The sequence below is a fragment of the Coturnix japonica genome, chromosome 6, assembly GCF_001577835.2.
Source record: "Coturnix japonica isolate 7356 chromosome 6, Coturnix japonica 2.1, whole genome shotgun sequence".
Classification (NCBI taxonomy): domain Eukaryota; kingdom Metazoa; phylum Chordata; class Aves; order Galliformes; family Phasianidae; genus Coturnix; species Coturnix japonica.
The window spans coordinates 9180064-9193433 of NC_029521.1; the positions used below are offsets into that span (position 1 = coordinate 9180064).

Sequence of the window (13370 nt, forward strand, 5' to 3'; positions counted from 1 at the left end):
GGAGGAGCTGGCAGAGGGGGGAAGCACCTCGGAAAGCTGCCATGGCAGATTCGAAGGCAAAAATCCTATTTCTCACTTCTTAATTCCAGTCAATTCCAGTCAAAGGGCTGATAGAGATCTGTTTGCAGTAATTTGCTGCAGTTTATCCACTCTTTTCACCTTCTATCGGCTCTTCACTGACGGGCTGGCTGACATGCTGTTGCTCGAGTGAGGAAATTAAAATTTGATGCAATAATCCCAAATAAGAAGGATTTTATTAGGTAATGTATACACTTTAGATTAGGTATTCTCGCCTGATACATTGATAGAGGAGCACAGACATGCTGTGCACTGCAGATAAAAAGGGAGCAAGGGAGAGGGTGTGGAAAGAAGCCTCTTCCATCCCCAGATCTGGAGCAGGAATACATCCTCAGTGAGGCAAACGTCCCCACAAATGCACTACAGGCTGTCAGCTTAAACCAGCTGCATGGCAACCCATTTTGAGGCTGGCTGAGCCCAGTTGCCTCACCCAAATCTGCTGCTATCCTTTCCAGAATGGAGCCATTTGGCACACACTCCCTCAGGTGATAAGGTGAGCTGACAAGGAGGGCTCCTGTGGAGTGGAGAAACCTGCCATCAGAAAATCCACGTGAAAACCCCAAGCAGACTATGTGCTTGTTTCAAATGCTGAGATGTCTCCCACTAATCCTGTCTTTGATCCTGGTCTGGACCCTCCAAAACAGCAGCCTCACTCGATTCCCACTTCCCTCACCCCCAAGTAACTGGGGAGAAAGTGATGGGAGAAGGCCAGCCAGCACAACTTGTACTCATCACACAACCCCTGTGGGAACCAAGGCTGTGAGATGGACCCAAATGCTGCTTTTGCTCCTTGTTTTTCTCAATTGTGACGCCTTTAGAAATGCTGTATATAGTCAAGAGAAATTGAGCAGGGTAGTAAAGTTTCATTCATTTCCCATTTTGAGTTGAGCAAAGAGTATTTGCTGCTTTGACTACCATAAATATTGTACACCCTGGGAATAACTCTGGTGTATGCTGGTTTAAAAGGATTGTTTAGCTCCAGCTCAGCAAATGTTATTAAGTTGAGTGAGATCCCCTTACCTGAACACCAGGTCATTCCATGAAGGCGGTGCAGTCCATACTTTTGATACTCGCAGCACTTCCATTTCTATAATTTAATCTAGAGAACCTTCCCCAGTGGCAGTCAGCTCTTAAATGGGCTCAAGGAGAGGTGCAGCCAGCCTCTACCTTTTCCAGTCACACGGCTGAATTGCCTTCACCTGTGCTGACTCAGTGCTTGCCTCAGGTGATCAATCAGAGGTTCAGGCTGTGATTCAACAGTTCCCATACAGTAGTGATCTAAGCAGTGTTTTCTTTTCCCTGTGGCTCATGTTGACCTCCAACAGAAATGCGAAACAGTACTGAACCTCATGAAAGTAATTCATAAAGCCATTTTTTGGCCATCTTTTGGTTGGCAGATGGGTAATGTGCTGTTTGATGGCGAGATTTCTGACAGCAAGACTCTGCCCTAGTGATCCAGCATACAAAGAGCAGTCAGAGCCAGAGTTTTGCTCCAAAGTGCATAAAAAGGCAGAAGCTCAAGTGAGATGGAGTCTACCCTGCCACTACATGAAATGAGCCATCAGGTGTTTCAGATCCAGCACAACAGAGACACTGTGGGATGGATGTGCGGTTATGGAAGCCTATTGGTGCCTAATTCTAGGACAGAAGGTTTTGCCATCCAAGCACAAAAATATTTGTCCTCTCAGTGAAGATATGGGATGTGGGAAGGTGGGTGTTGCTGACTAGGGCTGATGCTCCTGTTGACAGGAGTAGAAGCTGCCCAGCGTGCTCCCCGTAAGAGAAAGTAACTGCTGCACTTGGAGATGGAGAGACATTTCCACAACCAGTGAGTTTGCTGACAAAATGAATTTCAGAAGAACTGAAATGATTGGATCAATTTGGTGAAACCTGGGGGAAAAGACTCAAAGTGCTGAAATGGCTGATCTTTCTGGCATTTTCAAAACTGCTTCGTTTCAAGAACATTTCCATTTTTCTTCAAGTTTTCTATTAGAAATGGCATGTGTGGATGCTGTAGGGGGAAAGTAGGTGAGTGTGTGCTAAAAACAACATAAAACCTTCTTAACATTTAAGAAGAAATGTTCAAGAAAATGTTCCACTTTGGGTTCATGTTTCCTAAAACCTCAAAAGCTTTGCCCCTATTGAGATGCCAATTGGTTTTCTTGTAACTTGTTTCCTCAGCAACACAAACCAGTGACAGAAGAACAGACCAATACTCTTGCAAAGGAAGGTTTTCTTTCAGCAGTTTAGGGAAACCTTGTGCTTTTCATCCTACACCCTGTCCCATCACCCCTCGGTGTACTGCAAGGAAGCAGCAGCCCTTACCGGAGGTGAGTTCTCATAGATGTTTGTGCTGTAGGGCAGGTTGATGAAAATGGGGTCCATGTCCTGCACATCTGTAATGGTGATGGCCAGGTTAGCCAGAGTGGATAGCGGCTTGTTCTTGTCTTGGTCCTTGAAAAACAAGGGAGAGAAAGGGTTTCTATAAGAACGATTGAACTACTCCAAAGTGTGAAGTCTCTCCCAGATGCAATTGGGTCAAGATCTGAGTAGCGTAGGTAATTACTTCTTTTACAAGCAATTGCCTGGAATTATCATCCACTGCACCTCCCCCTGAGCTGAAATACAATATGCATTTCTTTCTGGAATTTGCCCTTTTAATACACAACAAGCATCAATTTAATTTTCCATCAAGCTTTGGGTGCAAAAGCAGCAGCATCTTATTTGACAAATACTTCAAAACATAAATTCCCTTGCAATGCAGATCCAACCTGGGGCACTTCTGCCTGGCAACAGGAGGATCCTGATGCCTGCACCCACTCTGAGAAGGAGAGGCAGCCAGCACATCCCGTTAGGACACTTCAGGACCCACCAAGGCCAATGTCTCTGCACACTTGGAGCTCCATGTACAGGTCACAGCACAGCCAAACAGCCTCATTGCAGCCACTCCTAGCAGTGTACTCATGCTTGAGTCTCATCCCATGGGTGTCTAAAAGCCACCCCAATATCCACAGCCCTTTGCTAGAAGGACAAGAACAGAACAGGCAGCATACAAAGGAAGGAAATAAATCTCTCCTTACCCCCTAATCAAGCACTGTGGTGAAAGGCAACCATTAGAGGTTACCGCACACTTCTGCAAAATGGCTATGAACAGCGCCAAGGACTGATTGCCAGAAGATTAATGTTAATTTAAACCGTATTCAACAACACAGCTTGTACATTATCCTCTTAACCTGCAGGCCTCAGCGTTTATGGCCTGGATTGATGCTTATTTCTGACTCGCACTCTGCTGTTATCATTATCAAGTTGAAGTCTTTCGTTTCTTCAGATAATGCTTTTTTCCCTCCCCTTCATCTCTTAAATTTTGGTTAAGCATTACAGAGAGCACAAAAAGCCAAGCACGTTTCACATCCCCTTTCCAGTTTTGTATCCTTGCTGCCTCCATCCCAGGGATGGAGGACACAGAAATGAATTTGGGGATGGGGAGTAAAGTGAAAATTGATGTGACCAATACACCTCTGCACTGATACTGGCAAAGCACTGCCCACTGTGAGCCATCTACCAATTTTTCAGGCAGACACCATCAGGTTCCAGGACTGGAAACAGTGGTGTGACAGTTAACTTCAAAGAATTTGATGTTTTTCAGCTGTGAAAGCAATGAAACATTGCAGTGTTTACCAAGGGGAGACGGAGAACTCACTGCTGTAGTATTTAACACTGGAGTATTTAAAATAGTGTGACATACTTGATGAAAAAAGCACAACCTTTTGGAGAAGAAGGCCAGAACATGCAGGAATAGGGTTGAAAGGCTGAGGTGTTTGCTTCAGGCCCTGCAGTGTGTGGATGCTGTGAAGAGCAAAGGAAGCCCCGCACAGCTCTCCCTGTCCCTCTGACACGTGGCTGTGCAGCAAGACAATGATCTTGATTAAATCATATGCTCCAAGAGCTCCAGCCAGCTGCCTGGAGGGGGCAGGAGGGTTTTCCCCACCCCCTTTCCCAAGCACACACTTGGTCAGATAGATTGCAGGGCTGTGTCTCACCTTCCTCACTTGCAACAGAGAAGGGAACAGAGCCACCACACAGAGCTGCCTGCACGATGCTTCTCAGCACATGCCTCCCTGTTGAGCTGCTGCCGGGGCTGACACCAGCAAAGAAGACTTCCATTCATGGTGAGGCATGAATGTGACATTGTGGTCCCTTGGGAAAGTCTCCCCAATGAGTCCCTTCCTGCAACTGATTCTACCCATCAAAATTTTAACTCTTGAGGTTTGAACTCGGCTATAGCTGAGCAAGACTCAGCAGGCTCAATACAGGTGAATCCAGCTGTAATAAGCCAGGATGCAGAAGGAAGGACAGCAGAGGATTTAACGGGCCCTCCTTGTCCTAGATGCTGTGATGTGTCCTTGCTTTTCTACATCATCAGCTGATTGGTGACCGTGGCTGTGAGTGAAGCCTGGTTTTCTCAAACAGGGGAACTACTATCCTTTGTGCAAAAGCTTCTGATGTGTGAAAAACCACAGAGTGATGTCAGTAGGAAAAGACCTTGAAGACTGTCATGTCCGAGAGCTGATCTGAAACAACCCAGGCAATGCATTGCCCTAGAGCCTTCCTGGGTGAAAACTGCTTAGTGCTGGTGGCAGCTTGGCCATTGGTGGCCACTGGTAGCCATTGGCCATCAGTGCTCTACACCTTGCCCTACACTTACACCAAAGAGCTCCCTAACGACCCCCTCTATTCCCAGGCTCCCACCAAATCCACCCAGCAAACTGTGATTTGGCAGTTTGCAGGGAAGCTGTGTGTCCAGAACAAGGCTCACCGTTGCGTTGACCTGGAGCTGGTACGCCTGCGTCACCTCGTAGTCCAGCTCCCGGATGACGGTCACGATGCCACGGCCGCTGTCGATGGCAAAGAAGTTGGATGGAGGCTGGAAGGAGTACAGCACGCTGCCCCCTGCCCCTTGGTCTGGATCCGTGGCATTCACAATGAAAATTGGAGTGCCCACCGGGGTGTTCTGGAATTGAAATTAAAAAGACATTGATAAAACTGTGCACTGGCCTATTTTTCCATCAGACGCACATCAGCAATTTCCATCACCCACCAAAACCAATATCCAGAGAGCCAAGAACTTCAGTCCAGTATTATGAGGAGGTTTCTAAGTTATACGGCTGTTCTTTTTATTACAGGATCACAGCGCTATAACAGTTGTTGCACACTTCTAATCATAGTTATACAGCTGTGGTCAAGATGGCACTTCTGTCACAAACCCTTATTTTCCCCGGCATCACAACTTTCCAGAAAAATTACTGGCTCTTTGCTGAAGCTTGTTTTCTGCCCCAAACCACTTCTGTTTTCAGTGCCGATTCTCCCTCCGCTTTCACCAGAAGACATTAAATATAAAACAGCCCCCCCCTCAATCCCCCGCCTCCAAAATGCATTCAATGCAACACAGAACTTTACATAAAATCCAATGTTAGAGTTTCCACAGCAACTACAACCTGGCCCGATTAATTCAGACATTAGCAGTTAAATTGTCATAAATCTGTAACTAATCTACATGCATAAAATATGCAGCTGAGTGCACAAAATCAGCAACAGCAAGTGCAGTTTGGCACTTCTTATTGTTTAACTTCGCAGCGGGGAGAACAATTATCCATTTTTGGCGGAACAGCTGCATGTTCCTATGCAAATCTTAAATGCATATTCTTGTCTCTGGGAGGGCAGAGGCAGGGATGGCGAGCAAAAGGGTTTTGCTGGGGGGGGACATGGGGGTACAGAAGTACATTTGCAAGACGTGCCCAGCCCCGTGAGGAGGTGATGCAGAGCTCTGACCTGCCAGCCAGCCAGTAAAGGTCAGCAGCGAGGAGCCTCAGGGCTGGTTAGGACCAGTTGGGATAATACGGATTATTTCTGCCAACCTCTTCACCAGCCTCTGTGCCTTACAGTGAGTTCGTTCCTATTCAATTTTTCCTGCTCAGCCCAAGGAGGAGCATCATGAGTTGCAGAGGAGGTGGGAGGGAGGCAGGGAGAGGAGCAAGCCCAGCCCTTGTGCTACTTCATTGGGTTGAACAGAACAGAAAAGCCCCAAAGCAGAGTTTTGCCATGCTGTCCCCAACACCTCTGCCCTTCGCACACAGCCCAGTGTCACTTCTTCCAAGCAGTGAGAGGTTGCAGTTCCCACCTCGAGTTTTCACTTGATTTCCGATTTTTTATTAAAAATAAAATAAAATAAAATAATATATATATTATATATATATATATATATATATATATATATATATATATTCCCTCCACCCTTTAAATCAAGCTGCTAAAAGAAGCCTTGCAGGGCACGGCCTGGGGATTATTTTTTAAAGCACCTTCAAGTTTTTTTGTGATCAGCAATCACAGAAGCATAAAAGATGTAGTTAGAAGGCACCTCACAAGAAAAACCCGCTCCCTTGCTGCACCTAAATCATTTCCATCCTTAGAGCCTTCCAGCAATGGAGACATCACAACCTCCTCAGCCAATTTATCCCAGCAGTTTGCTACTCTCTGCCTTACAATTGCTCGTTTTTTGTCACACTTAACCCAGATCCCTGTGAGCCCTGAGTCCAAACCGCATCTCCTGTGCATTGAAGCTGGGGTGCACAGGCAGGGAGCTTAGAGGGCTCATGAGGCCCTCTGTGGGGAGGTGTTGGTGGGTGTCTGCTCACCACCCCCGCACAGTACACCTACTCAGGCAGAACTATGCATCCCTCCATTCCCCTTTTGGGCTAACTCAAATTAGCAGGTGTAACAGACCTGAGGCATTCCACAGCCCTGCCCAGCACTGCTTCCATCTATCCATCCCTCCATCTCTTGCTCTATCTCTATCCATCCATCCTTCCATTCATCCTTCCATTCATCCCCCTGCTCAGATTTCTACCAAGGCCAGGAAGAAGAGCGCTACGGATTAAACATGAATGCCCATAGCAGACACCAATTTGTACCAATGAGGTCTGGGACATATAGTCCCCAGCACTAATAATATTCATAAGGATAAAGCCAGGCTCGATGAATATTTCCCCTTTTTAGGTGCCCCTAGCCACTGCTTTTAACATGCAAATCCGCTCTGGTCACTTTGATTACGGGAAAGCCTGATTTCCCCGGTATTGTGTTTTATTCAATAGCTCCAGAGCATGCTTAAAAGAGTTCCTCATCTCCTTGCCCAAAGGAGAAGCTTTCTAGGGAGGACACAGAGGTGGCAAATCCTAGCGACACTTGGCCATTGCCTTTCTTTTTATCTCCCTTATGGCTTTTCTGACCAGGTCTCTTCATTGGCCAGGACAGCAAAATCTATACAAGCAGAGCATCAGCTCTGCATGAAGACCTGCTGCCCTAGGGAAATAGTCACTGGTGTCCGTGGGGCTGAACACAGAGGGGACCTTAAGGGGGGACACCAGTATGTTTGCAGATAGGCAAAGCATAGGCAAAGAACACCCGGTGCTGGGGGAATCAGGAGATGAGCAGAAGATCTTCAAGGCAGCAGGATCTCCCTGGTGCTGTCAGTGCCTGGGCACAACGTTACATACATTTCAGACTGTCTGCCTTCAAAGCAGCACAAATACATCTTTAAAATCCTCTTGCTGTTTTTGGGTCAAGCAGGCTCAAGCTATTGCTCAGCAGGAGGCTGACGTCTCATTTCTTAAAAGACGTGGCCCATCATCTGAACAATGGAGCAAAACATCTGTATAGACATCACTGGCTTGCTTTTTGGGTTTGATTAGAAATAACAAGCGGAGGGCACGGCCCAGAGAGATGCGATTGGCACGCTGAGCTTGGGGCTGCTCAGAATGGGCTGTGTTTCTGCATTCTGAGCATTTGGGCCATTTACAGGGCTCTCCTGCATGTCCCTCATGGCTGTTCCTCCACTGCAGAGATCAACCCTGGTTATGCTTAATTCACTGAAAGGCAAAAATATCAAATTCTGTCTATTCTGTCTGACTAAAAGGAAACGCGAGTAGACGATAGCCTAGAGCAGCTTGTGGCAAACAGGTGAGTTCCCAGGTTGGACCCCTGCTTTGCCATTTTTAAAGCTGTTCCCTCTCTCCAGCAGCCAGTGATAAAGCCTCCCACAGGAAAAAAAAAAAAAAAAACACACAAAAAAACAGCAACAATGAAAAAGCTAATGACAAAATTGTGTCATATCATTAAATCTTTGTTACGATGCCAGCAGATGTGAGACAAAAATAACCATGCAGACAGATGCCTTCTGTGGAGGAGGAGGAGGGCAAAGGGGAACACGACCACTTCTGACTGCCAGCTTCCCCTCCCTCACCTGAGGCAGCTCCACAGGGTGTGAGGCTGCGAGGTCACTCGTGCCTCCCTCCATTTCCTATGAATACATGAGGAACTATCCTAAAAATCCCACAGGAAGAGGCTTGGGTCCCGTTGAGCTCCTCCTCAAGCATCTGGCCATGCACAGGACCTCCACATGACCTCCCAGGGCAAAGTCACCCAGCAGAAGCTGGTGGAAGCGATTAGGATGCGGATGCGCACATGCCGGACCAATGCAAATAATGTGTAAAAACAGCAGGCAATCTGGCCGAGCAGCTGTCTGAAGGTCGATGAGATGTGAGCAGGCAATGCGAAGGGGCTGGGGCCGTGGGGCTCGCAGTGCTGCCATCTCTGCAACAGCCCCCAAACCACCTCATGGGCCATACATTGGGTCCTGCTCTTTTTTTTTTCCCACTGACCGCTCCCATTAGGAGACGCTTGGCTGCTCATGTTACATCTCAGGTCAACCTATTACTCTCATATATTCCTCTGATGCTGTTTCTAACAGCTCTTTTCCTTCTCTCCATCACATCTGCTCCCAAATCCCACTGCTGGAACCCAGTTCCCTCATGCTGATGTACTTCCACCCCAAGGCACGGTACCCCTTGCTCAAGGCCAACTATCCCAGTGGTAGAGCTGGGAGCTGAATCCACATGACGAAACCCCAGTTCCCCCTTCCCCACATGCTTCCTGCAGGCTCTGCCATAAGAAGGACCAGCCCTGCTTTGTGGGTTTGCTTTCCCCCAGCCACTAGTCTGGGATTTGCCAGCTCCAAACATTCACGCGGATGCACACGGGCTTCCAATTCCCTCGTTCTTTATTAGGCTTTTAATTACATTTATTAATTGCATTACTGCTAGCCTGAGCCAAGCAATTTCCAATTTCAAAAATTGATTTTAAACCTGATAATTTCCCTTTTTTCCCCCTTTTTTTTTGGATTGAAATTCACCCCACCTCTCAATCAGCTCTCATTAATATGTATCCCCTGCCGCTATCTCTATTAAGTGACCTCCCTCATTATCGCCTGACACTGGCAGGCGGCCACCACAGAGCTATAATTCAATTGAGGGGCTTTTGAAAACACCATAAACACAGCTGGAGGAGACGCGGTGGAGGAGCCAGCGCTGAATTACCGGCTGGCTCACCGCGTGCGGGTTGAAGGCTTGTTCTCAGCATAGGAATTCAGGGTGAGCAAAGCGAGGTGCTTTGCCTCAGGACCTCACTGCAAAGCCCCAGGATAGCACTATACACAGAGGCAAGCCACAGGTATGCTTGTGATCAGGACATAAATCACATCCTGGTGCCTTACCCTCCATTTCCTTGGCTACCAGCACACCTCCAGCCGAAGAAGCAGCAGCAGCATTGGCAGACCACAAACCCCATAAGCTCTCCCCCTGAAGCACCAACAAGCCCATGACCACCAACATCTTCCCCATAGTCACACACCCGCAATCTGGGAACTCTGAAGGCAAAGGATGGAATAGATTCACCCTCTCTCACCTTTCTACCAGAGAAAGATTTTGGTTGGAAAAGGTGGTAGAGTTGGAGTAAAGTACATCTCCTCTAAGCCATACAGCTGCACCCTGTGACATTGATCGATGCATAGAATAATTCAAAATCAACGCAGTGATCAAGCATGTCGCCCTCAAAACACAATTATAAACAAAGAATAGCAAAAGGAGAATGTATTTTTTAATGGGTTCCAGCTAGGAAAGTGCAAGACTTGGCTCGCTGTTTGAGATTTATCCCAGTCACCTAGAAGATGGCTAGGAGATATGGACAGGGACAGAGACTGGGAGGTGGGTAGGGAAGAAAGGCATGGGCCATTGAGAAGGAGAACCCATGCCTCTCTTTGCTTTTCCATCCATGACCAAGGAGCTGGGTAGAGATGGAGTAAGACTGGGAGGACGCAGGTGGTGGGAACCCAAGATGGCCCAATGAGGTATTTGAAAGTCAGAAGAAAACTCGAACAACAGAAAAACCTGCCAGTCAAGGAACACCACAGCACTTCTCCCCCTGCTCTTGCTGCCCTCTGTTAGCCCAGTGGGGAGCTGCTGGTCTGGGGGTGCTCCAGATGTGCTCCACAGCAGCCCCATGTGCTCCTTCAGCTTCAGGCAAACAGCTGCCATTAGCAGAGCACTGGTACAATGAATTACAAACAAAACCCTAATGACAGGACACTGGCAGTGTTGTTTCCACTTGATATTAATTGGGTGACACTTTATTTTAATGGTACATTAATTAATGCGGGATATCAATGGAAGTCCAAGACACCCGCATTAATACAAATGAATTCATTATCATCGGTGTTATTACAAGAAACGACAAATAAATCTGTAACTGTGGGGCCCTTCAAATAATAGCCACGAATCATTAGGTATGGCATTCATTTATATAGCACACTGCAAATACATACATGCGAGCTGCGGGTGCTCTCCCGCTCACAGCCTCCTCCGCGTACCAGCCTGTCTCTGCTCCTCCAGGCTCCCATCCCACCCCAAGCTCCTCTCTCACCTCCCTGCAAGAAGAACCACCATTCCCCCCACTGCTGGTTTGAGCAGATGGATGGAAACCTGCCTGCTTTACCACCGTGCTTATTTATTTGTCCCATGTTCTGGTTGATGAGCTAGTAGTGCCTTTTGCTCCAGCAAACAGCACCACCTGCTCACTGCTGACCATAGGTGGAGCAAGCCATTTGTCCTCAGGAAAGGAGGGAAGTGAGCAATCTGGTTGGAGCCCAGGATTTGTAGGCCCCCCATTATGTCCGACTGTCCTTTCGCTTTGGGAAGAGGCAACACTGGTGGTGAGCTCTGGGAAATAACAACCAAACAACTGCTGAAGCCATGCAGACCCCCAATCATTAATGAAGAAGGAATCTGATAAAATCGTGAAGAAGGTATTTAAAATAGCCATCAGCCTCTGGAGGACACAGGCAAGCAAGTCATCATTGCTTCTGGCCACAGGCAGAGAAGCCAGAAAACATCACAGGAACAGCAATGTTCCTGATGCTGTCATATTTTGGCAACAGATTAAAAGTTTAAGAGCCAGTTGCAAGGAAAAGCCCCCAGTAGTTGCACCCTGGGGGTGCCAGACCTACACCACCCCATCTCTGCTCCTAAGCACTGAGCATCAGTTGAGCAACCCCTGCTTCTGTGACCACCCCTACAATGGGAGCAGAGCCTCACACCCACTCTGCTGGCTTTAAGAGCATCATCTCCTCCAGCCGCTATTTAAGAGGTGGCCCCAAAGATGCCACACAGATATCTTGGAGGAAGGGCACACACCGAGTGCCATCGCATCACTCCTCCTCCTGCAGGCAGGGTTTGAGGTCTGCCAGAGACATGCGGGTGCCTCCTTGCTGGAGGAAAACCTTTGTGGATAAACGTTAATACAAGCATGTAATTATAATACTGTAGTGCAGTGATGCTACATTAAGCATTGTCTGAAATTGTTAATGCGCTTCGGTGAGAGCTCCAGAGGGCGTCCTGGAAGGGCTTAGGGTGGAGAACGGTATGGGCACTGCAAGCCCTCTCCTAAATCTGCCTGTGCAGCTCCTTCAGAGCCAGAAATAATGTGCTGGAGAGCCAGCTGGGAAGCGTGTGCCTGCAAGAGAGCTCTATGGGAAAGAACAGGAAAAAGGTGGAAAAAAGAGAGAAAGGAGAAACGAGGAATGCTGCCTTTGGGGCTTTTTCTAGAAATAGGACATAACACCTTTCTTTCCCCCCTCTCTGATTTCATTGCATTCTTTTCAGACCGTGGAAGAGACTGCAGTTCTGCCAGTCCCACTGGCCAGCTGCAGGGAGCCAACACTGCTTGAATCTTCAGAATTCCCTAAAAACCAAGAGCACCAGAAAAGAAAAAACACAGGGACCAGAATGAAGGGACGTAACACACGCACAGCACATCGGCCCTGCAGCCCCACCATGGCTCCTGCTGCCTTTTTGGCGCTGATTGCTGCAGCTCACCCTTCTGCTGATTGCAGCTGATGTTCCTGGCTGGTTCTTGCCCCTCCAGACCAGACCCTCCATTACTGAAGGTCTGGATTTTAAAAGGTTTGTTTACGAGTGCCTTTTTTTCCCTCCAGTTCAGCTTAGGGGGTTTATGCTGTGCTTGGGCTCTCTCTGCCCTGTCTGGGTGTGCTGATGGATTTCAGTGCTTGACAGAACCTAGCAAAACCAGGCTTACCAGGAAGTATTAACTTCTAACCCCCGTGTAAAAATAGCTGCAATAAAGCAGGGTGAATAATATAAGCTTCACCTAATGTAACTTTGATTAAAAAGTCCTGCCCTCTCCATCATTCCTCGGTGGTAACCGGAGAGGTAACAGCAGCTTGTCCTTCCCAAGGGCCAACACGAGCAGGGAGAGCAGAGCTGCCATGGGTGAGGACACCAAAAAATGACCAATTCCTCCTCCTGATGCAGCACCCCACCCCAGCACTGCAGCAGCAGGCTTTGCAAAGCAGTGAGGAGCTTGGGTCCAGAGCAGAGGAGCAACAGCATCCTTCCCCTAGCCACCACATCTAGTGTATTTAATTATTCTCCTCTGCACTCCCGGTGCCGGCAGACTGTGGAGGGAGCCGCTTTGTTACGGCGTGCAGGAGGAGGCAGGCAAGGTTTTAATTTCACGCCTCACACCAGGCACTGCACTTTTTGGACACCGTTCGCTATCTGACTTCTGGCCCTATCTCTGGTCCCGGCGCTTCCGATGCAGCCGCGGCCAGTTGGCTTTTTAATTTATTCTCTGCTCGGATGAGGACCATGCACAAGCGAGTGCCCTGGCCGGCCAGCCGTGCCCTTTTAATAACAAAACATCCTCACTTTGGAGGTGCAATGTTATGCTGGGCCAAGTGTGGAGCCGGCTGCTTAGTGGAGACCAGAGCACGTCCCACTGCTATGGGTCACCACTGCCTTCCTTTTCTAGCCACCCAACAGGAAAAAGCCACCAGGGAGCTGCCAAACCTCTTTCCCATTTCCCCTTTTTGGCTTTGCATCTGCCCC

The 13370-nt window shown here is 48.1% G+C and overlaps 1 protein-coding gene across 9 annotated transcripts in view; it reads right to left on the reverse strand.

Annotated features, from left to right (window-relative positions):
• CDH23 (cadherin related 23) overlaps positions 1–13370 on the reverse strand; it is a 126191-nt gene that overhangs the window by 65062 nt on the left and 47759 nt on the right. For all 9 annotated transcript variants that reach the window (XR_001556045.2, XM_015866412.2, XM_015866411.2 and 6 more), the window contains exons 7-8: positions 4895–5089; positions 2404–2532 (exon numbers count right to left, since the gene is read on the reverse strand). Coding sequence is in view for 8 of the 9 variants with exons in the window: in XM_015866412.2 (XP_015721898.1) it covers positions 2404–2532; positions 4895–5089 (324 nt within the window). In the remaining variant the exon portion in view is untranslated. The remainder of the gene's footprint in view (positions 1–2403; positions 2533–4894; positions 5090–13370) is intronic.